Source organism: Phalaenopsis equestris, unplaced genomic scaffold, assembly GCF_001263595.1.
Source record: "Phalaenopsis equestris unplaced genomic scaffold, ASM126359v1 Scaffold000002, whole genome shotgun sequence".
Taxonomy (NCBI): domain Eukaryota; kingdom Viridiplantae; phylum Streptophyta; class Magnoliopsida; order Asparagales; family Orchidaceae; genus Phalaenopsis; species Phalaenopsis equestris.
In genome coordinates, this window is record NW_018164444.1 from 16546502 (window position 1) to 16571739 (window position 25238).

Below are 25238 nucleotides of genomic sequence, written 5' to 3' on the forward strand. Positions count from 1 at the left end.
AAAGTATATCTGCTATTGTCAGGGAGTGCAATGTCAACGTCTCCTATCCCCATCACGTTTAAAGGTTCTGCATCAACCATATATACATTCTCAAAGTCACTGTAACATAATTTTGATTTAACTTCTCGTAGGAAGATGTATGAAAATAAGCCCCTGAATCTATTATACAATCATCAACAGAATTGTGAACTGTCAGTAATACTGCATTACACACTTCCTTAGTTACAATATAAGTACTGACGTTCTCTGTTTCTTAAGATTTTTTTAGTTCTTCTTTTTGTGTTTAGCTTTCCCACAATTCAAACAGGTTGCTTGCTGACTAGACTTTGACTTACTCTTGCCTTCGTGCTTTGATTTTATCTCCTCTGTTTGAGTTTTGTCCAGTGATCTCCCTCTAGAATGAACCTTTAATGCTGAACCCGAACCTGAGATCTCATCAGAATCTTTCCTGCGCACCTGCTTAGACAAAATCAAATCACGAATATCATCATATTTCAACTTAGATTTACCTGCAAAATTGCTAACAACCATCCCCATGTCTTTCCAGCTATTTGATAATGAAGCCAACAAGATCAGTGCACGTATCTCATCATTAAATTCAATTTCAGCAGACAATAATTAATTTGTCATAATATTAAAATCATTCAGATGTTGTGCAATAGAAGTATCATCTGTCATTGTTAAGTTGAATAACTTTTTCATTAGATGCAACTTATTATTCGTTGATGACTTTCATACATATTTGACAAAACTGTCATAAGATATGCAGCTGTTTTTTTCTTGATGACGTTGTGTGCAACATATCTCGACAGAGTTAATTGAATAACCCCAAAAACTTATTGATTCAACAAGTTTCATTTATTCTCATCTATCTTTTATTGTTTCTTTCTCACTAACAGAAGATAAAATTTTTTCTCATAAAGATAGACCTCTATCTGCATCATCCAGTAACCAAAATTCGTGCCATCAAATTTCTCAATCTCTGATACATTCACTTCGTCTCCAGCCATCATTTTTTCTCAGATCCAAATATTGACACTGATATCAATTGTTGTGAAAAACAAAGACAATAAACAAAAAAATTAGAACGAAAAAAAAAATGCCACAAGATAAATATACACAGATTTACGTGGTTCTACAAATTACCTGAGTCCACGAAATTATAGAGGATTTTATTTCTTCAGAATTACACAATTCGTGCTTTCATTATTTGTAAATCGATAAATGCAAAAAAAAAAAAAAAAGTAAGTTTAGAGGTAGATTATGAAAATCATAAAAAAATTATATCATAAAAAAATTATGGTGCACAAGTAAATAGCTTACACTAATCATTTTCTGATCCCCGCCAATACCTCCTATTAAATGGAACTATAAGATGAAGCTCCCCATGAGTGGGTGATGTGTGAGAGTTTTTACTGAGCAGAGCCAACGCAAACCCTATAAAAAAACCTCTCGTTCGATCTTCTTTAGTCATTAATGGAGTTTCATCGTCGCTCCTTTGCCGGAAACTAGCTACTTTCTCCGCCGCCGAAGCTTCGGCCAGTATTGTCACTCTAAGCTATGCCCCGCATACGGTTAGTTGCTTTTTCTGCCCCACGTGCCATGTCAATTGTAGGGTTTTGGCTTGCATTTGTCATGGGAGATTGAATCTCCCCGATGGTTTCCGTTTCATCGGAAGCTCCGCCAAGGTACAAGCAGCGGAAGGTCTTCGCCGTCCGCCATTTCCCCCGGGGATGCGGTCCTAAAGAAGTGAAATCTTGTAGTACACCTGTGGGAGAAAGATCTTCTCCGGTGGTGTTTGAGAATGGTGAGGTCACCGACTCTGAAAGTAAATTAGTCGCCAATTCGGAGAATGGGAAACTTGAAGTGCGGCAATCAGTGACGGGGTGCTCAGAGTTATCCGAGTTTGGGAATGGGCACTGTTATTCGAAGCTTTATGGAGCCCCAAAGAGGAGGAAAGTATTTCCATTCCGACAATTTCCTCCTGGATGCGGGCCAAATTCTGACAGTATCAGTAAAAAATTGGCGGGGAAGAATGTAGATGAAGTAAGCAAGCATTTAGCGGGTGACAGTACTATTAGGGTTGCGGATACTGAAATAGTTGAAGAACAAGCGAAAAAGAATGATGATATTAAGGTAATTCTCGAAACTGATAAAGGAATTCATTCTGAGACTGGATTCAGGCCCCAGGTTTCTTCTATTAAACGCAAAATTTTCGAAGGGGAGAAGAAGCACGCTGATTTAAAACAGCAAGAATTGCCAGGGTGTTCTGCATCGGTTCAATCTGAAAATAAGATGCATCCCATGAAGAATATGGTTTTGGTGAAGCAGTCAGTAGTGATCGATAAACCTGCAAGAATAGCACATTCGGAAAAACACTCGTATCATGAGAAGTCTATGGCGAAGCTCTTAACAATGGAGTATAGCTCTGTGAGGGCTGAGGACAGAAACGATTTTGATACAACAAAAGAGGAAGTAAAAGTGTCTGGTAAAAGTATTTTGGTCAGATCAAACACTAACAAGAATTTCTATGGCAGCGGAACTCAAGGCAATATCGGTCATGTTCACATAAAATCCTCATTGAAATTGGGATCGAACTCGATCTTTGATCGCTCTTTGTCTGATAAGACGCTAGGAGGTTGCAGAGGCGATCAAGCCTACAAGAACATTCAAATCAAAGAAAATGTCGGTAGTTCTTCACATGGAGCTTTGAAAGCTAAAATTGGAAGCAAATTATTGGATGGAGATGGCAAGTCATTGGTTGGAAAAGATTTGGTTAAAGCGAGTGAGATTGCCCAAAGAGTTAATGATTGTTTAAAGAGAAAGTTTTTGGCAGAGAATGACTATAAAGAACACATTTCAGTTGAAGGTGATGATTCTCTGGAAGCGTATGGGGAGAGAATGGTTATTCAGGCTCTCTTGGATGCTGAACATTGTTCCTCAAGGAATTCAAGGAAATTTGCGGCAGTTGGCTCTTCTGGTTCCGTTTTTCCAAAACCGAAAGTAAAGGAGAAGGATTTGGTAGGAAGGAACTCTGCTTCAAAGGTTTTGCCTTCTCTGCAACAGAAGAGCAAAGGCTTTATTGAGGATATTGATGCAGGACAGGGCAGGAAAAAACTCAACACATTTAGAAAACCTATTAAATCTATTCTCACCATGACCCCATCTGTTCCATTCAAATTCAGTCAGAAAAGTGTTGATAAGGAACAAGAATTGGCGCGACACCGAGTTAAGCGAGTTTTGAGAATTTTTCAGCTTATATGCCGCAAACTTCTGCAAGTAGAGGAGTCTCGTTCAAAAAAGTTGGGTAAAATCAATAGGATTGATCTGCAGGCTTTTAAACTGCTCAAAGATAACGGTGAATGGGTGAGCAACGGTGAACCTGTTTTGGGTCATGTCCATGGAGTCGAAGTTGGTGATGAATTCCATTACAGGGTGGAGCTCTCCTTGATTGGCCTTCACCGTCTATTTCAGGGCGGCATAGATAGTATGAAGCAGAATAAGATGCTTGTGGCCGTCAGCATCGTCGCTTCCGGAGGATATGACGATGATGTGGATGGTTCCGATGTCTTAATATATTCCGGTTCAGGCGGAACATCTGCCGGAGACAAGCAACCAGAAGATCAAAAGCTAGAGCGTGGCAACCTTGCATTAAAGAACAGCATCGAAGCTCAAACACCGGTAAGGGTGATTCTCGGTTTTAAAGAGAAAGGAGATCCCTTTGATGCGAAGGGAAAACTAGTCTCAACCTTCACCTATGCTGGATTGTATCATGTTGAATCATACTGGAGGGAGAGAGGCTCTCATGGCTTTAATGTCTTCAAGTTCCAGTTGAAAAGGAAGCCCGGACAACCAGAACTCGCCTTCAAAGAAATCAAAAGGTCGACGAAGTTAAGAATCCGTGAAGGTCTCTGTGTTAAAGACATAACCCAGGGAAAGGAGAAGCTTCCCATCTCGGTGGTTAATACAATTGACACCGACCTGCCAAATCCTTTCAAGTATATCACAAAGAACATTTACCCTTTGGGTTTTGTTAGAACACCTCCAAGAGGTTGTGGTTGCATCCATGGCTGCTTGGATTCTGTGAATTGCGCATGCGCTGTCAAAAATGGTGGGGAAATACCATACAACTTCAGTGGGGCTATCGTTCAAGCAAAGCCACTCATTTATGAGTGTGGTCCTTCGTGCAAGTGCCCTCCCTCGTGCCATAACCGTGTCGTCCAGCATGGTATTCGAATGCCATTGGAGGTCTTTAAGACCAGAGGTCGAGGTTGGGGTGTTCGATCCCTGAAATCTATTTCGTCTGGCAGCTTTATCTGTGCATATCTAGGAGAGTTGCTGCGAGACAGTGAGGCTGAACAGAGAACAAATGATGAATATCTTTTTGACATTGGCCATAATTATGATGATCGATCTTTGTGGGAAGATCTTCCGAATCTTATTCCCGAACTGCAATCACGTTCTGCTTGTGATACTGTGGAAAATGTTGGCTTTACTATTGATGCAGCAGACTATGGGAACATTGGGAGATTTATTAACCATAGCTGCTCTCCTAATCTGTATGCTCAGAATGTTTTATATGACCATGATGACAAGAGGATTCCTCACATAATGTTCTTTGCTATGGATAATATTCCGCCACTGCAGGAGCTAACTTATCACTACAACTATGCGATAGATGAAGTTCGTGATTCTGAAGGAAATGTAAAGCAGAAGGCTTGCCATTGTGGCTCCCCTGAATGTCGCGGCAGGCTTTACTGAGATTGTCTTTCTGTGTTTTCCTATGCTGGTGTGAAGCTGCAAAACTAATCATGCGGAATCATCGTTCTCGAGTATGTACTTAGGGTTACAGTCTTCATGATGAAGCTGAAGAGGTAAGTTCTTAATTATATGCTTATCTTTGTCTACATGATGATGAGAATTCATTGTCATCATTGCCCTTGTGAATCTTGTTTTATTTATGCGTCTTTTCTGGTTTGGATGCTGTAATAGTTGTTTTTATGAACTAAGCTTAGTTTTAAATAAAAGAAACACAAAAAAGGGTATCTACATACATACCACATCATTCTCATGTTTATGTATTTACATATCTAACACGTAAACATTCATGTTTACATGCATTCCATCCATATCTTTAACATCACATAAAAAATATCACCATCACTACCTTTTAATAAAAGTTTTCATGCATATGTTTATGACAATATGGTGTTATAAGTGTAAATATCAAATTTTAGGCGTTAGATATTTAAATACATAAGAATTGTGTGGCGTGTTGTAAACTTCTCCAAAAGACAGAAACAATAACAATAACAATAACGATAACAATCCTTTGCCCCACTAAGTGGGGTCGGCTACATGAATCATTTTCTTGCATTGTGTCTTTGAGTGCCATATTTTCATTTAATTCTAATAAATTTAGATCAGTTCTCACACAACATGCCCGGGTCTTTCTAGGTCTACTCCCACTAAGTGGGGTCGGCTACATGAATCATTTTCTTGCATTGTGTCTTTGAGTGCCATATTTTCATTTAATTCTAATAAATTTAGATCAGTTCTCACACAACATGCCCGGGTCTTTCTAGGTCTACTTCCATCTTTCTTAGTATAAGTCAAATCTAAAACATCTATTCTCCTAACTGGATCATCAGATGGTCGATGTTTTTTAAAAGAAAAAAAGTTGTATTTAATAAAACAATTTGAGGCTTTGTTGTTGTTGTTCTAACATGATTTGATCAATATGATTTACTGTTTTTAGATCGAGATTTAGCATGCATTCAACAACAATTTGAGTTTTGTTTTTTCTAGTCCCTAGTAATGAAATTTATATAAGTTCTTTTTTAATTACTCTCTCGATTAATAGTTTATGTTGATGCATTTGTCTAAGCAACTATTTTAACATACAAATATTGATCTTTAGCTTCAAACTCTGCCTATGAATTGGAAAATGTTCACATTTTTGCAATCTATTTCCGTCTAATGTGTTCCGGGCTTTTTGGTTACAAAATGCAAATTAAGTAATTGATCTTCATCTTTATTTTGAAATTTTAAATCTGTGTTTGGACTAAAGTCCTGAAATTTCCAGTTTTATGTGGTTATTATCAAGCATTGTTCATTACTGACTGGAGCATTTCATATATTGACTACCATGGATTTTTTATCGGCAGTTGCTTGTTCAGGTAAAATTAAAATTATGTGCAGGCACAATTATTTGATTTGTTTGGAATAAGATTGATGATTTTGATTTTCATTATTATCTTCATCCATAAGGGATTTGTTTTTTCTTACATAATTATTTGCACAATATTCAAATTTTTAGGTCTTATTTGATTGCATAAGGATAGAAAACATGTTCTGTGATACAATGAGTTTATTATATTTCATAATTCAGTTGGATAAGCTAGAAATTAAACTGAATTTTATAACTTTGCAAACATCTTATAAATCTCGTAAAGTTGAGTTTTTTTTTTTTCATATTTAAACTGAGCGAAAATAAAATTCTCTTTGTAAAGCATGCATCTTTGGCAACAAAATGAATCCTTTGTGCGATGCAAACCGTTATATATTGTTAGAAATGTATTCATTTATGTATAAGATCAATGCATCATTCTACGTATGAACATGCACACATTGCCATAAAATTTTTGATTCATTTATATTATTACTTTAAGTTTTTTATTTTGGGGAAAAAAGTGCCAAAATGGTACCTCTATTATTACAAGGGGCTATTTTAGGGTATGTTTGGGGCAGTTGCAGTTTTGAAATAGCTGTTGCACAGCACTTGTCCTAGGCAGCTGCTGCTTAGAAGCTGTGCGTCTCTATTGTATAGTTGTGCAACAATTGCTTATGGTAAAAAGACTTTTTGCCCATGTATTCCCATGTTGTTTATAACAGAACCAATCCAGGTTGAATTACTCATACATGAAAATATAATTTATATTCAGAATTCTCAAAACACATAAGTTCAAATATTACACCTAGAACTGATATCTCACTTGACTGTGAGAACACAACAATCAAAATAAAAAAAGTAAAACTATTAAAACAATAATTGACACGTTTGATCATAATATTGAATTTGAAATGCAGACGATCAATTTTACGAGATAATCTCTTCTAAAAAAAACCTTTCACGTCTGATCGCTATCTGAGGTGTAATCGTTTAATTGATCCGCCCACATGAAGAAAACACAATCCTCTGCTGATCTATTCCTTGAACACCTGTAAAATTTTTTCGCATAGTATGCTCCTTTCGTGAGGTATATAGAGAACATTGCAATTAACATATGCAGTACAAGACTCTAGAGGCACCAAAAGTACTTGAACTTATATTTTTTGAAGGTTTAAAACCTCAAACCAGAAGCAATTAGATGAATATTAACTAATAAGAATAATGGACATATATAATTAAAGATTTATAAAAATATGATGTCTTAGAGCAAAAACTAAACTGATGAATATTTTGTCGCTGCAAGAAGACAGAAGACCTTGAAGAAAGTGGATCTTGATTGCCTTTAAATCATGTAATTCTAAGCTTATTTGTGTCACAAAAGCATATCACCACCAAATGTCATCAAGAACCCCAACGATCATATGACTGAATAATAAGGGGATCTTGATAAGCTTGATGACGATTTCATATATTTCAAAATTCATAGCAACATATAAACCTTTATAAAAATCCCTAAGGTCATATATCTCATCATATACCTAAAAAAACATGTAAGAAAAAAATTTATATTAAATCCATGGTTGCTTAGGAGACTATTAGTGTTGGGGAAAAATACATATAGAAAGAATGAAAATAATTTGCCCCGAATTGAGATTCCACATGAAAATCATTGCATAAAGCGTCATTATAATAAACATTAAGTATTTTCACAACACGTTATACATAAATAAAGAAAAATAGCATGCATCATTTCGTTCATTAATTATTATATTTGTAATTTGCTCTCTTAACTTTATCATTTTTCCAACACCTTCCCCATCCTGTGTACCTCTTCGGTAAATCACATTCAACTTGTGATATTGACTACCCTAGACGATATTCATATGTCACAGTAAGGACATGTGATTGATCTTCATCTGCATTATTGAACTCAATATCATACGTGAATGATGTCGACAAATGTAGTTGTGGAGAGCCATTGTAGCATCCACTATCTTCACTTGTTTGTTGAATGGATATGTGGGCATCTCGTAGAATAATCTTTTTTTTCCAAATCCTAAATGTCCTCTCAATAACGCCACGTAAAGATAAATATCTCTTGTTAAATATATTCTTTTTGTCTCGAATTACGTTGTTCTCTTTCAAAATCAGGAATGTGATATTTTGTATCAAGAAAGGATTTGAAATATCCTCTTTGTAACAGACATTTAACATTAACCAAATAATATTTATCTGTTATAAGTATAATTATTAATATCATACTGAAATAATTATTTCATTTATTCATTTTCAGACAAACTTGGAGGCAGTTTTGAAAAGTTGTATTTATGAGTTTGTGTAACAAATTTGAATATGCGACTATCGCTTGTGTTATCTTCCCATCCAACAATTACAAAAATGAAATACATATTAAAATCACATACATTTATAATAATTTGTGTTGGTGAACCACAACGTCCTATATATGCAGTCTTTTCACTGTTGGACACACGTGTATCCACATGCGTTCTGTCAACGGTTCTAATATTGTCTTAAGTTATTTATGTAAGGTATTAGAGTCATTGAGCTTAAGTAAATTTTAAGATTAACGCAAATCTTTCTTAAAATATGACATGTAGCGTTAATCTTGTGAAGTCTCTATAATGGTGCTTTGGAATGTACGATCTTCAGGTCTGATATTTTTGAAGGTAAGTATCAGAGCATTCAAACCAACTGAAAATCATTTACTAATTATTTCTGATGAGTGTTAGAATTGCTCTATGATTCTATTCTTAGACTCATTTTGTAATAAAATATAGAGGGTTATAGTTAACACCTCTTTTGAAGTCGTCTTAAAGGCTAAAGGAGTCATGAAGTCAATGATTTTTGTGAAGTTATTCTAATATATCAATAAATATGACCTGTGCCATGCAGACCATGCAAAAGTGCGTATTCATCATTGATCATACGACCAAATGCAACTCATTTGTCTCTAACAAGCACCTTATAGTCCATGTGTCTCTTAGCAATTGCAATAAATTCTTAGACCATATGGACAATGATGGCATTAGGCTCTGCCATAAAATCAACTTACCCTCTATCTGTGTTAGTGTGCCCAACACCTCTACCTTGATTTTAAAATCCCCTCATCGGGATAAGCTTTTCGTAAAGGAGATCAAATTCATCTCTCTCATGGGCTTCAACACTCACGAAACGGTGAGTATCGTACAACTCAACTTTCTGCTTCTTTCCTTTCGATCTTGGGCTTGACGCCATATCTTCAGGAGGAAAAAAAGACAAGGAAAAGGGTTTCTAACGCTCGATAGACTTAAAGTAATGGTTAAAAAATCGAAAAGGAATTGGGCCCTATTTATAAACAATATGGTGCCGCGACACTGCATGGATGGCACTATGGTGCTAAGCTTTTGTTTCATTAGCAGTGCAACACCAAGGGATGGTGCTGCGGCGTTGGGTCTAGATTTGGCCAACTAGACTTATTACCACCAACTATTCATACCTTAAACATTTAGTCACCATCAATGGAATTGCTTTACGAGGCATCGACTCTTTAACACTTAGGTTCTATTGAGTTCGGCGTTGCAACCTTATGTCAATCGTCGCCAAGGTGCTCTTAGCAAGTATACCATCACTCATGATCAGAACATACGCCTTGGCGCTGCATCAAAATCACGTACTTAGCCAAAATTTTGCAGAGAATGTCTTGTCACAGAACATACAATCAGTTAAACAAACAGTCAAGCAAATTAAACAAACACAACATAAATTTGGGTTGCCTCCTAAAAAGCTTTTAGTTTAACATACTCGGCCTGATGATACCAAATTTATTCAGAATGACCTATCTTAATAATTTGTCTCTTATGCTCCCTTAATCCCTTCCAAAACAAGACTAGGTCTCTCATGTTTTTTTTTTGAACATACGTGCGGTCTTTCTATTCTCAATATCTACAACTCCATTGAGATAAATTTTTACTATATTGAATAAGCTCTCCACTTAGCCTTAGTCTTCCTCCTAGGAAATAATTTCAATATAAAATTTAATAATAAAACATCTTATCCAGGCTCAAATTTTTTAACATGCTTTGGATCATTCCATTTTTTATTCTCTTTATAAATCTTGACATTCTCATAAACTTGCAACTTGATTTCCTCTATCTTATTTTAGTTACCTTTTTTTCTGTCGAATTCTTCACATTATAGTCAAAATTTTTAACCGCCCAATGAGCTTTATTCCTAATTCTACTGGAAAGCGATAAACTCTATAAAAAATCAACCTATAAGGGGACATTCTATTTGGTTTTATAAGCAGTTCTATATGGTCAAAGTGCATTATCTAATCTAAGAGGCCAATATTTTTTTCTAGGGTTTACTGTTTTATCTAAAATTTGCTTATCTCCTTATTTTGAAACTTCAACTAAACGACCAGTCTGTGATGATATATAGTGACAATCCTATTTTTAATTTCAAAATTGGTTATCAATATCTCAATTATTCTATTACAAAAGTGGCCCCTCCATCACTTATAATAATTTTAAGCATTTCAAATCTACAAAATATGAGTTTCTTTAATTTTTTTTGAATATTTTGCAATTTACACATAAGTAGAGCCACCGCTTCTATCAAATTTGAGATATAATCCACTGCAACTAAAATTTATTGATTTCATAAGGATAGTATAATTGATCCCATAAAATCTTTCTTTCTTGCATCAAATATCTCAACTTCTAAAATATAATTTAAGGATATTTCATTTTTTCTAGAAATGTTGTCTAGTCACTGACTTTATCACACAATTAACATTTTACTTAACATTCCTAAAAATGACAGACACATAAAATTCTGATTTTAAGATCTTAGAAGCAATGCCATCTAAATTTAGAATCATGACAATGCCAAATAATACTTCTTTCCTTTTCTAGGGGCATATATTTTATAATGATCTAGTTCTTATATTTTCAAGAAGATTGACACAAATAATAAAATCTGACATTCATGATAAATTTCTTGCTTGGGTTACATGTCAAGTCATAAGGAATGATATCTCATGCAAAGATAATTGACTATATCCACATGCAAAGTAATGCCTTGCTCAATCACGGCAAATAATTGCTCATAAGGGAACCCTTCGTTGACAACAGTACTCCAAATCTACAAATGGTCAGTTACTTGGTTTTCAAAATATTTTTCATCACAAAATCTTTAAATCAAATTTTTGCAACATCGAATCAAGCATGGCTTAGGATTCTTTTTAATCACTAATATTTGATAGCATAATGATTTGTATACACTTTAATTTTAGCACCAATCAAGTATGGCTGGAAATTATAAAACACAAATACTATAACTAACAATTCTTTCTTACTGGTAGTAGCCTCATTAAGAGTTGTGCCAACATCACATGATACATTTAATTTATTTTTTTGCCGACAGACAACTCTAATGACATAATTACTTGCATTACACATTAATTCAAAAAAAAAAATTAATCAGGCGCCATAATAACATTTGTGGTGATTAACTTTTGCTTTAGAAGCTCAAAAATTTCAAAACACTCATCATTAAATCAAAATAACTTCTTTTTTCAAAAGATAACACAATTGTCTAGAAACATAAATAAGAGTGTCCCGCCAAATTATCTAGTATCTAGTCAAGAAAAGATAAAAAAATGAACATTTCTAGTGGCTTTATTTAATTTTCTATTGTTTATGCAAATTCTTCACACAATGGCATCCCTAATAGGTATGAGCTCATTCTTCTCATTCTCATTTACAACTAAACTACTTTTTTTTAGGTATACAATAAATCAAGCTCATGCAAGCACTATATGATATATGATTAATTATTTATGCATCTAATCATTTCAATTTTTTTTTTTCACTACTTCCTTCAGATTAAATTGAGCCTTCTTTGTGAGTCTACCTTTGATTGATGATTTTATTCTATCAAAATTTTATGTATATACGATGAATGGTTGATTCCTTTAATGTCTATTATAATCAGACAAAAGGCTTATCTATAAGCACTCAAAACTCCCAGTAAATTTGTCTCTTATGCTTCATTTAAATCAACAAAAATAATTATGTGTAAAGTTGAAGATTCACCTAAGAATGCATACTTAAGGTGTTTAGGAAGAATTTTCAGTTCAAGTTTAGGGTCCTCAACTATTGAAGATTATAATGTTTTAATATTAATTGAGGTATCTAAGAGTTCAAATTCATCCTTAATTTGACACGGGTGCTAACCGCGCCCGATTCAGGGTGCTGAACAAAACCCAGTTATGGATGCTAAACACTGTCCAAAGGGAGCCTATAAATTGCTGTCCTAGGTATTTAGGGAGTCAGTTAGGTTGTGTTGTCTTCAGATCTTTTGTTTGGAGTTCATTTCTTTTTTATGGGTTGTATCCGATGAGATGGTGGTGCTCCAGCTGTATCCTTCTCTAAGGTGGTGATTCTATCTTTTTTTCTACCTTCCCCAAACCCTCTGCTCTTCGCTCCTCAAACACCGAACTCTCCCCCCCCCACCCCGACACCAAACCATTCCCCTTTCTGCATATTACTACTGGTATCTCGCCTTTCTAGCTTCATTCAAGCTCCTCCCAACCACCCCACTTCTGCTGCCGACCACTCACACCCTTCCGACTCACTATCTGTTCAGTTTCGCACCTTCCTTTTGCTACCACCAACACTTTGTGATCGCCACCACCCCACTAGCCATTCCAATCCACTTCACCGATCTCCACTAGTTTTCACTTGTGTCGTTTGTGTTTGTGTTGTTATTTTCTTTCGAGTCATGTTATAATCCTATTTTAACATTAATGAAAGTTTATTTTTGTGTTTTTCACTATTTTCCTTACTTGTTCCGGTATTATTTGGTATTAAAACTAGATTCTAACCTATAGTCCCATCCTAGGGTTTTGTAGCATCCACCCCTACCCAAGCCACCTTCACCCAAATTTTTTCTTTCGATTCCCAACCCTAGCCATGCCACCATGAAGAGGTACACTGGACTCAAGCCGGGAAGAGATTCAACGAGAAATTCATCGACTACAATGGAGACTGACAAAGCTAGATGACGAAAACCAAGAAGAGGTTACTTTTGTCCTTAATCATGAGGGTCAAAGAGAAGATACAGATGAAGGGATAATCGGTTCCACATGAAAGATTACAGTGACACGGAATATCAACCGCGCCGTTTTGATATCCAATACCAAAGGAGGCCGAGAGAAGATTCCCTTTATGGAGGTCAGGGGGACTATGACATCAAGATGAATATCTAAGAATTCGAGGGAAACATGAATCCCGATGAGTTTATTGACTGTCTGCAATAAGTTGAACGAATTTTTTAATATAGCGATCTACCAGAAGACAAACGGGTTAAGCTAGCCGTCGCTAAGCTGAAGAAGAGTGCTTCCTTATGGTGGGAAAATGTGTAGAGACAAAAGGAAGAGCGAAGGCAGTGAAAAGATCACTAGGTGGGAGAAGATGAAAAAAGTAATGTAGAAAAAGTACCCATTACCCCACTATCGTCTGGATATGTTTCTAAAGCTCCATAACCTGCAACAGATGAATCTTTCAGTTGAAGAGTTTACCGCCTAATTCAACCATTTGTAGATGAAATGCTAACTGACATAGCTAGGGAGCATACGATAACCAGATATCTCGGGGGACTGAAACTTGCTATCAGCAATGTGGTATAACTGCAGCCATACTAGACGCTAGGAGATGTCTACATGATAGTCTTGAAGGTGGAAAGACAACAAAAGTAAAGTCGACAACAATCTTCTTTTGAGCAACAACCTTCAGGCAGACGGTCACCTAAAATTACCATGACCGACAAAGTTCTCTCAGGAGACACTGGCAAGCCCGGACCGGGGAATGACACTACGGATCAAAGTGGGAAGATAGGAGATGGGTAACTCCTTCAACACAATGCCATCCAAGAAGTGCTATTGATGCCACGACTACGACCACTTTGCATTCAACTGCCCCACAAGCAGGTTAATTGCACTCACAGATCAAGGCGCCGTAGAAGAAATTAGCGATGAAGAGAAAGCCGAGGAGCAGGGTGAGGAGTATCAACTTCTTCCAGATGAAGAAACGCTTGTGATTCAACAGTTTCTGCAAGTTGAGGGCACTTGGGATTCACAGTGGCTTTGATACAACATAATCTACACTCGCTGTATAGTAAAGGGAAATGAATGCAGTCTCATCATCAATGACAGAAGCAAAAAGAACGGGATGTCAGCATAGATGACCAAGAAATTAGGACTTGCAACTCAGAGCATTCCCAACCATATTCATTGACGTGGTTGAAGAAGGAGAAACATGTTAGCATCGACCGAAGCTGCTTGGTAGAATTTTTGATTAGAGGCCAACTGCAAGAACAGGAGTGGTGTGATGTGGTCCTTATAGATGCATACCACCTTTTGCTAGGAAGACCTTGGCAATATGGCCGATGGACTCAACACGATAGATATAAAAACACGTATTCCTTCACCAAGGACGAGAAGTGCATCAACCTTCTTTCTCTGACAGAGTCTGCGATCACATAATCACTTTCTAGCAGAGTAGCGTCAATGAAACCCGTTTTAGTGATGACATTAGATTAGAGGACCGAGACACCCACCCCCGATACAAGACAGATACAACAAATGGTATGTCGGGACGATGTGGTACCAACAACACCACCGCTGTGCGGGAATGGTACGATTACTATCACTACATGCTTGATTGAACCGATCAAATGTTTTTTTTAGGAAGATTCACCAGCACAGGCGTGGTACACTGCCCCAAAAGGACATATCGATACAAACATTTACTCGCAAGTTAGTGAAGACCCTCATATACCTCAGAAGACAGTGCAGTCATCAGTGGGACCCAGAGGTGGCTGGCTACAAAACGAAAGCTTCGACTTTGAAGTCGAAGCTCCCCCAACCTCAGGAGATTAACACGGGCGCTAATTGTGCTCAATTACGAGGGTTAAAACTGCACTATGTTACGAGAGCTAAAACAATGCTCGGCTTGAGTGCTTCGAAGGCGGGGCCAGCCGCCTAGCATCGCAGAAGCGGGAGTTGATCAAATGCAGGAGCTAGATCGTGATTTCTCGCAAGTTTTACGAGAGCGCGAGATCTCGCTTGAAAACTAGATGGATCTAGCGCAATCTCGCTTGGGGCATCATGAATTTTCTATTCTAGGGACTGCTTTCTGAATTTCTATAGCCTTCTCAGTTTAGATTGTGTTGTCTTCAAATCTTCTTCGTGGATTCAATTTCTCCTTTGTGGTCTGTATCCGAGAAGATGGTGGTGTCTCGGCTGTATCCTTCTCCGAGGTGGTGATTGTATCCTTCCTTCTACCTTCCCCAAACCCTCTCCTCTCCGCTCCTCAATCGCTGAACTCTCTCTCCGTCCCTCGACACCAAACCATTTTCCTTTCGTACTGATTACTATTGCTATCCCAACTTCCTAACTCTATTCTAGCTCCTCCCAACCTTCCCACTACCGCTCCAACCACCCAAACCTCTCTCGCTCGCTGTCTATAGTTTCACACCTTCCCCTCGCTACCACTAGCACTCCGTGACCTATTGGAATACATTTATGAGTATTCGCTTGTGTCGTTTGTGTTTGTGTTGTTTTGCTCGTTTGAATCTTGTTATAATCCTATTTTAATATTAATGAAAGTTTGTTTTTGTGTTTTTCACTATTTTCGCTACTAGTTTCGGCATCACAATCTCTTTAGGAATGACTTGTAGAGTATTTCTTAGATTTTTCTGAACTATCCTCAATTAAATTGTGCTTTATTAGGTCAATCTCTAAAATCTCATGCAATTGGCTCCTTTCATACCCATTAGGGGTGTAAGTGAGCCAAGCTGGCTCGGGCTCGACTCGATAAGTGGATTGTGAAATAAATTAGATGAGCTAACAAGGCAAGCTCAAGCTAGCCTCTGCTCGACTCTTTAACTCGTTAGCAGACTTATTTAAAAATAATTAATATAAAATATACTAGAAAAAATATTAAATTTTAATATCTCATCTTTAATTTATTAAAAAAAAAAGATATTTTATATTTTATATCCGGCGATATAATTTTATTTATCTTTCAATTACTTATTTTATTTTATCATTTTATTATAATACTGAATTGAATTGATATTCTTTTCACTCTGTAATACTAAACAAGCCGACTCGAACTCGTGAAAATAAGCTCGAGCTTGATTAATTAATCAAGCTCAAGCCGAGGTTGGCTCGAGCTCGACTCAACTCGTTCACACCCTTGATACCCATCTAGCTATTTTATTATGTGCCACTGATCATTTCCAGGGTCTTCATTGATTTAAGCACATTAAATGTCACTTCTCGATCATTTACTCTTATGGTAAGTTCTACTTTTTGCACATCATTTATTGTACTTTCAGTTGCTAAGAAAAGTCTACCTAAATAATAAAGATCTTTTTATTTTATTACATATCTAAGACAATGAAATCATCCGGAAAGGAAACTTATTTACCTTCACGAAAATATCCTCTACAACCACCTATGATAAATCAAAGAATAGTTTACTATTTGAAGGGTCATAATGGCGGGTTTAACCTCTCCTAATCTTAGTCTTCTAAAGATTAACAAAAACATTAAATTAAAGCTCGCTCCTAAGCTACATATTATTTTGTCAAAGAATCTATCTTCTATAGTGAATGAAATAGTGAAACTACCCGAATCTTTTAGTTTTGAGGAGTTTTTCTTTAGAAAAGCATTAATTTTTTCAGTTAAGGCCACAATCTCAAATTCACCGAGTTTACATTTTTTAATTTAGAATATGCTCCATAAATTTAAGTTAACTATTCATGTAGTCTAAAACTTAAGTAAATAGGATATTAATTTTCGGCTTTTTGAACACCTCTAAAAACCTTTAGTGAAGTTTATGTTTTTAAAATTTTTGGGAAAATAATATTGATGGTATCTTTAGTTCTTTCCTATGGGGTGGTTCTTCCTTTTTAATGTTTGAAGTAGGTTTCTTACTTAATCTCTTAGGTTCAGGATCTTCTGATCTACTTTCCTCTCTGGTCACCCTTCTAGTTACTTCGCACTTTTATTTTTTATTGTTTTATATTGTTCATTATTTTTCTCTTTTTGATTCACTTCAGTATTACTGGGTAATATCCTTTGGAGTCTAGTACCTAAAGAGTTTGTTGATTGCCCCAATTGAATTGCTATATTTTTTATTGTTGTAGCTAATTTTGTAATCACTTTTTCTTTTATAAAACTAATTCTAACTAAAAATAGTTTCTTTTCTTTAACTGAAAATTGCAAGCAAATTTAGATGGGTAAGTGGGTCTATAATTTGAAAAAAAAAATCTTGATTATTTCAGTTGCCTAAGGAGTTTTGCTGGTTAATGCTCACTAAATATTTACTATATTTTAGTTGTTATTCCAGTTGAATTTAGAGTGATTTTTTTTTACTAGGATTTTAGGTATTTGAATATGGATTGTTGAATCTATATTGATTGTTTTCATTGGCCCCACAACTAAACTACTATGATTTCCTAATTATCCTTAAGTACTATTATCACTCAAAATGGATCTTTGTATTGGATTTAACCTTAAGTTGCTTAACTTCTTTGAAATTACAACTACCTATGAACTTGGAATGGATAACATATTGGTATCATGTACACTAACTGCCTTTCTAAGGTTTACTGTCTTAGCTGATCATTGAAAATTATTGGTATCAATTTCCTCAAACAATGCATAAGCTTCACTAAATGCCTTTAACATCAGATATCACACAATTGTAGTATTTATAATTGACCTCAGTGATCTCACTATTCAATTATAAAAAAAATTCTATAATCGGTCAATATGACAGGGCATAGTGTGTGCATTTTCGAAGCAGACACTTAAAAGGCTCCCAGTTTTCATAAATTAACTCACTATCTATATGGGTTAAAAAAATTATGCCATTTCTAATTTTAGTAGTTTTAGATTGAGAGAAATACTTTGCTAGAAATTTTTTTGTAAAATCATTTCATGTATTGATTGTCCTAGTAGGTAAATAATTTAATCACATTTTGGCTTTGTCTCTCAAAGAATAATGGAATAATCTAAGCCTAACCGCATCTTCAAAGACCATTATAATTAAACATTGCACAGATTTCGAAGAAACTATCAATGTGGAAGTTTGAATCTTCTATAGGTGACTTCTAAAACTAAGAATTTTAGGCACTTTAAATGATTGCAAGTTTGAGTTCAAAATTATGAGCACTAATAGTAGGTCTATTAATACTCTGTTGCACTCCATATACTAAATGGTTGGCGAAATCCTTTTCCATTCTCTAGTTTTTGAGCATTTTTTTTTAAATTTCATGATAAAAAGTACGAGTTCATAATGCTCAATTCTACCCATACAACGCTTAGCATTAACTAGCCACCATACACTAATCTCAATGCAAGTATGATTACAATGCAAAATAGTTCACAACAAGATAACTTAAATAAGAAAGCAGAATACTAGCAAATTGAAATCAAGCGCTGAGGTGCTATCAAAATGATGGAGTTGTGGCACTTGCCACTGAATACAAACTTTACAAAAATGAAAATTGCAGTTATTCACCACTACTCCTAAGATTCACATTGTACAATGAAATAACATAACATACAATCACAATTAATAACAAAATAAAACAAAATTTGGATTAAAACTTTTGGCCCGATTATTTAATATTGATCTAAGTTAAGAAATTAATATCGTCGAAAAAAACTTGATCCGTGGTGCAAAACACTCATACATTCATACAAGTTTATGTGTCGATCAAGTAGTATATAGATTAGAATCCGAGTTATTGATCTCATAGAGAACTATGCTAACTCTTGAATTAGGTCAAGTATTAGCTTAATAAGCTTATAGTTTTATCCAAGGCTTTCATAAATTTTTTGAAATGAAAGTGACAAATACCGAAGAAGAAAATCTGTGTTTGTTTTTAAGATTTTTAGTTTTTTTATGAACTATTTCTTTGAATTAATTTTTATCCTTAAATTTGTAAGTCATCCAACGGTTCACCGGTGAAATTGACAATCAACAGTCAAAACCCCTTTAGTCTTTTCCAAGTTGTTAAAAAACATTGAGATTTTATATTACAGTTTAACGTCTTAAAGCATGCAAAAATCCTAAAGATTCCACAACCCTCTAAAGATTGCACCCTCTAAGTAGTAATATGCCAATTCTACCACAAATATGCGAATAATCAAATCGTTTCACTAGTTTTCTTTCGAAATCTCTAGATCACGATAAGTTCTAACAATTGAGCGGACAATTTTAAAGTAAATTAAGCATTGAAGGCTAAGACATCAATTTATCTCAAGAAAATCAGAAAATCATGTAAAATAACTTAAAAACTTAATTCAAATATCAATCAAAAGTGATACGAACTTAGTTATAAGATATTTACACAAACACCATACATATTCTTATAATTTAAAGCAAAATACAAAAGAAAAGAGGGAAAAGAACACTCCAACTATGCTTCGCAAAAACTCTTTTGCTCCATGGCAATTCTATTTGCACGATGCTCCTTAATTCTCATCTCCTTCTCCATCCTCACAAATGCATTGCACTCACTCCGCACACTCTCTATGTGCTCTCCACACATCCTCTAAACACATTTCAACCTCTAGAGCCTCCCCTCACACTCTATTGCCCCCCACTGAAGTGATTCCTCAACTCCCACCCCAAGCATGCTTAATTGTTCTTGTCTGGGCCATTGCACCACGATTCTATAGTATGGCGCCTAGGCGTTGAGGCACTCGAGTTCTGCCTCTGAGGCTCCAAGCTCTCTGTCTTCTGATGATTCATTAGACTTCGATGGCACTGTCCCTTTAAATGAAGGTGCTGATGCGTTGGATGATGTCGCTGAGATTCTAATTGAATGACGCCAAGGTTTTGTGCTCTATATACTTGGCTTTTTTTCTCGTTTTCAAATGACGTTGTGGCACTGGCACATATGGCGTTGAGGCTCTAAATTTGACTTTTAGGCGCTAGATAATTGGTGTCAAGGCTCTGGGCTCTCTGGAAATCCATGCTAGGAGATCCCAACATGACACCTAAACTTTGGGGCACGTTGCTAAGACGCTCAAGTGAATTTTACCTTTAATGAATTTATTTTTTATGAATTTTCTTACACAAAATATACAAACTTATGCAATAAATGAAGACAAAATATGGAAGAAAGACACATGCTCATGTAAGTTATATTATATATTTTTCTCACTTAACAAAACATAGGGCGGCATATATGCAAAAATTAAAGTTTAGATGTCACCTATGTAAATACATAGGACTTGAGTGGTCTGTATGTAAATCATTCTAATTTTCTTTATTCCATTGAGCTGCATCCTTCTTATGAACTACTATAGTTATCTATTGGCTATAAAATGATTTTTTTCTAGAAGAATTCTGTAAAAATCTCTAAGACAATTGCAGTAAACTAGGACTATACTTATTTTCTGGACTTCCAAGTCATGAACAATTTGCCTCAAATGAACCCTTAGGCGGTCTTGAACTTCAAGTCATAATATATGGGAGCTATGTTACACTTCGATTCTTTTTTTTGTGCGGTATTTGATGGGATATATCACTTGCTTTGTTTTGTAAATTATAGATTGACTACAATAAATAGAAGGGCATTTACATGCATACCACCCAAGTCTTATGTATTTACATATCTAACACCGAAACTTTATTTTTTTTATTACATAAAAAATATTACCATCTTCTCCTTACCACAAAGAAAGCAGCCCCCTTCAACACTTTGTAATATCTAACAAATACTAAATAAACCAACATTTTTTTTGGGGGGGGGAAATTTACATACATGATGCACAATTCTTATGTTTATACATATCTTACTCCCAAAATTTTGATATTTACTAACATTTTGGTGTTATACATTTATGAATGAAAATATGTATTTTCGCTTTTAAGAAGATGGTGATGGTGATATTTTGATATGCATGTAAATACGACCGTTTAAGTGTTTCATATGTAAATAGATAATAATTGTGTGCAATGTATGTAAAGGCCCCAAATTTTTTTAAATATAAAATGTTTGATTTACATTTTGAGGCAATTTTATTTTCATTCATTAGTAGCTACTACTTAGTACAGCTTTTGGGGCAATCACATATTTTTTTTTTATTTTTAACAATTTCTCAATACTTTGATTATGCCATGCATGAATACATTGATTTGGTAGTTCAAAAAAATCACCCGGGTGGTATTTATAAATATCAATGTTTCGGATGGTCTGTACGTACTTATCCTTTGTTTTTAGTTTGGTGATGTGAATTTTATGGATCTTCTGCTGTAATATTCAGCTTTCTTTTTTTTTTTGGTGTGTTTCAGAGCAGGATTTACTAACAGTGTTTAGAGATGCTAAATTGATATTAATATGAGGATTACCGTTGATCGATGTGGATCACATTTTGAAGTGGAATTGGAGAAAATGAAAGCCAGCTGCTCTGGACGCGGGTGTGTTGGTGGTTGCGAATGGGAGCTGATTTCCTGATGGGGAAGGTGTTGTTGGGGCTGCTGGAATCTTGGCGAGCAGCACTGTTTGGTACGGCCTTTCTTACCTTTTTATTTTATTTTATTTTATTTCTTGTTTGGGGCTTTTTTGTGACAGGATTTGTAGTTTTTGAAGCTTTGCTTGCTGCTTCAGGCTTATAGAATGGCATTTTTTTTTTTGGAATCTTTAATGGAAAATTGGTTATTTTGTTTAACCATTCTAGATATATATTTCACACACGCACACCCACTATCTATACACACACGAGCGCACACACACGCATATAAGTGCGCGCCACGCACACCCACTCTCTATACACACACGAGCGCACGCACACGCATATAAGTGTATGCGCGCGAACACACACACGAAGAAGGTTTGATGCGGCAAAGTAATGAATTATTGTATCAGCATTTTACAAAAATCAAACACACACTCGTGTAATTAAAGATAAGCAGGAGGAAACCCATCAATTTTTGTGTTTAAAACCCTGGAGAAAGCGAAAAAAAATCATTGGCCTAGCCCCATTGAAATTTTCCGCTGTAAATGATCAGTACATAGATTTACTCTTCTTCTTACTTAGAGATGACGGAGTTTTAAAGTTGGTCGATAATAGTCGTAGTCTGTCTGTAATGAATATAGTTCTCGGTGATAACACGTTGCAAGGGTTGTAGGCGATTGCTATGTAAACAATAGTCTGTCGTGAATGTTGTAGACGGTGGCCGTATTGCTAACTTGTCGTATATGTCGTATTTAAAAGCCATGCTAGTAGTTATTTTGTGGGCCGCATATGGTTGCTTCAGTGTTCGTTGGATGCATCTGTTGTATTAAGAAGTTGCAGAACTTGTGAACCACATAGTCTATAATGATGAGTTGTGATAATGTCCGTAGGCCACAGGGGCATGAGTCAAGAGCTGCATGAGTTGTAAGTCACCTAGATCGTAGTTGGTAACGCAGACCATAGTGATGAGCTGTGATGATGTCTGTAGGTTGCAGAAGCTAGAGCCGGGAGCAGCACCAGTTGTGAGCCATGTAGGCCGTAGTGGTGAGCTGTGATGAAGTCCGAAAGCTGCAAGGGACTGGAGTTGGTAGCAGCACAAGCTGTGAGCCACATATGTTATAGTTGGTTATATAAGCTATATTGGTGAGCTATGATGTCGTCTGTAAGCCATAAGGGCATGAGTCGGGAGCTGGATTAGCTGTAAGCCATGTAGGTTGTAGTGATGCGTTGTGATGATGTTTGTAGGTCGCATGGCTAGGAGTCGGGAGCTAGCCGCAATGGTGAGTTATGAGGAGAGCTTAAGGAGTCGGAGAAAGTCACCGCCTTCGGGATGTATTGTTTCACCGTATTTGGGAGGTGTCTTTGCACTATATGTGTGGTGTGTTGCTACATTGTCATCAGGATGTGTTGTTGCATCGTCTTCGGGGTGCATTGTTAACACCGTCTTCGAGGTGTGTCATTGTACGTTGTACTGGACGACATATTGCTCCACCGGGCGCTTCACCATTCTAAACGTATGTTGGGATTCCATAATGCACTTTGTGACTCCACAAGAGACTTCGTTGCAAGGAGCTTGTGGTGGCAGATAGTGGTTGATGCTGATTGACAACTGCAAAAGTGGGAGGTATTCGCCGAATCTACGGTAAAGTAGCAATGCTGGACTGTAGCTCCACATTTCAAAATTAAGCGATTTTAGACTTGTTGGATTTGTCTCACCAAGATGCTCAATTCAACTTGTCAAATTTGGAATCTGTTTGATCTTCAATTATGCGCAGAAAGCTTTAAAAGTGGGTTAACTACTTGATCTTGGCTTAATTTGACTCGGATTGGACCAATTTTGGCATTATTGGGTCCGTCTCGTCGAGCTAAATAGTTTCACCATAAGTTTGTTAAAATCGAAGTTCTGAATGATTTTTAATCAAATATGATTATTTCTTGCTCAAAAAGTTGCATCGAGATTCACGAAATACTTTGAGATTTATGCAAGCTGATAATTTTTTTGATAGCGTAGCAATTATTACTAATCTTTTAAAAATACTTTGGGTCATTTACATAATTACTAATTGATTCTTATGAATTACACATCTAACAATTATATTTACACGCATGCCATTCAATTCTTTTATATCACATAAAAAAATTGTTACGATCACTAACTTTTGAAATACATATTTTCGTGCATAAGTTGATGACACCGATTATCTAACTTTGTATGTTAGTTATCTAAATAAATAAAAGTATTGTGTGGTATGCAAATTTTCCAAATAAAATAGATCTTATTTATGCATATATTTTCATGTAATTATGAAATTAAACTGCTAAATATTTGAATATCAAACTCTTAAGTTATTGTTGGCATCAATTTTTGGATATCATAGGTGTAGGGTGTCCACCTGTGATCGGCGAAAATTAGTTATCGTGTCATGCACGAATTTGGCTTAAATTGACCTGAGAACCAGCGAGCTTGTTCATATGACCCCAAACAAAGAAACGGACCACACGAGTGCGTCCGGAATGTCGATTTCACTTACGGGGGATGTTCACTTCGCTACGTCTTCGTGGGCGGGGTAAAAATGTGTGAATTATCATTTTGGGCACAATCGTGGAAAAAATGGCCCAAACGACCCCGAATGATGAAACGCCAATGCGTCTGGAACGTCGATTTTCGCCGCGAGAACGTGTACGGAGGATAATTATAATAATATAATAATAACTACTATTATAATTTAATATAATGTATATTATTATTATATATAAAACCTCTATCTCTCCCTCTATCTCTCCCTCTATCTCACGCTCCTCTGCCATTTTATCGAACGCACGCGATTCCTCCCCGAACCGCCTCGCGAAAACCGATCCGAGCTCCCGGTCGCCAGCGAACACCGACGCCGAAGTTCTCCTCTGCGCCGCCGAAGCCCCCAGCCGGAACGCCGGCCTCCTCTGAATCGCAGCCTCCGAAATCACGATTCCCCCCTCCCCATTCGCGACGGAGAAGAACCGCTCGGATCCTTCTTCCTCGGTCGCCGATCTTCCTCTTCCTCTTCTTCTATTTCTTCTTCTTCCTCTTCTTCTTCCTCTTCTTCTTCTTCTCCTAATTTTTCTTCTTCTTCTTCTTCCTCTTCTTCTTTTTCGCCTCTCTTTCTTCTTCATCTTCTCTTTCTTCTTCATCTTCTTTTTCTTCTTTTTCTCGGATAACCCGCCAGCCTCGCCAGATTTCATTCACCTCGCTGGCTTTTACCTTGTCGGTGTTGTGTTTTCGTTGGAGTAAAATGGCGAAGAAAGACGTCAATTTTTTTGGGCTCTCCTCCACGTTTCCTTCGCTCCCGGTGCGCACCGCCGACAAACTAAGTCCTCCAACTCGCATGAAAAGCCTCCGCCGTCGCTCTTTTTCGCCGGCATCCTTGTTAGTTCACCTCCTTCATCGTTGTCGAGCGATTCTCTCTCGCGAAGGTTCCTTTTCTTTAGTGTTGCATATGTTTTATATGCTAAATCATTTATTTTTGGTACTTCACATAC

At 36.3% G+C, this 25238-nt stretch overlaps 1 protein-coding gene across 5 annotated transcripts in view; it reads left to right on the forward strand.

The window, feature by feature from the left end:
* The first annotated feature begins 1363 nt into the window (after positions 1-1363).
* The window catches only part of LOC110022007 (histone-lysine N-methyltransferase, H3 lysine-9 specific SUVH6-like), a 31631-nt gene continuing 7756 nt past the window's right edge, over positions 1364-25238 (forward strand). For 2 of the 5 annotated variants that reach the window (XM_020720781.1, XM_020720788.1), the window contains exons 1-2: positions 1364-4874; positions 21559-21772. In XM_020720781.1, coding sequence (XP_020576440.1) covers positions 1657-4761 — 3105 coding nt within the window. In that variant the 5' untranslated portion in view covers positions 1364-1656 and the 3' untranslated portion in view covers positions 4762-4874; positions 21559-21772. Of the gene's footprint in view, positions 4875-6085; positions 6180-21558; positions 22236-25238 lie in introns of those variants that run through there. The other 3 variants (XM_020720797.1, XM_020720773.1, XM_020720804.1) reach the window with 3 other exon arrangements.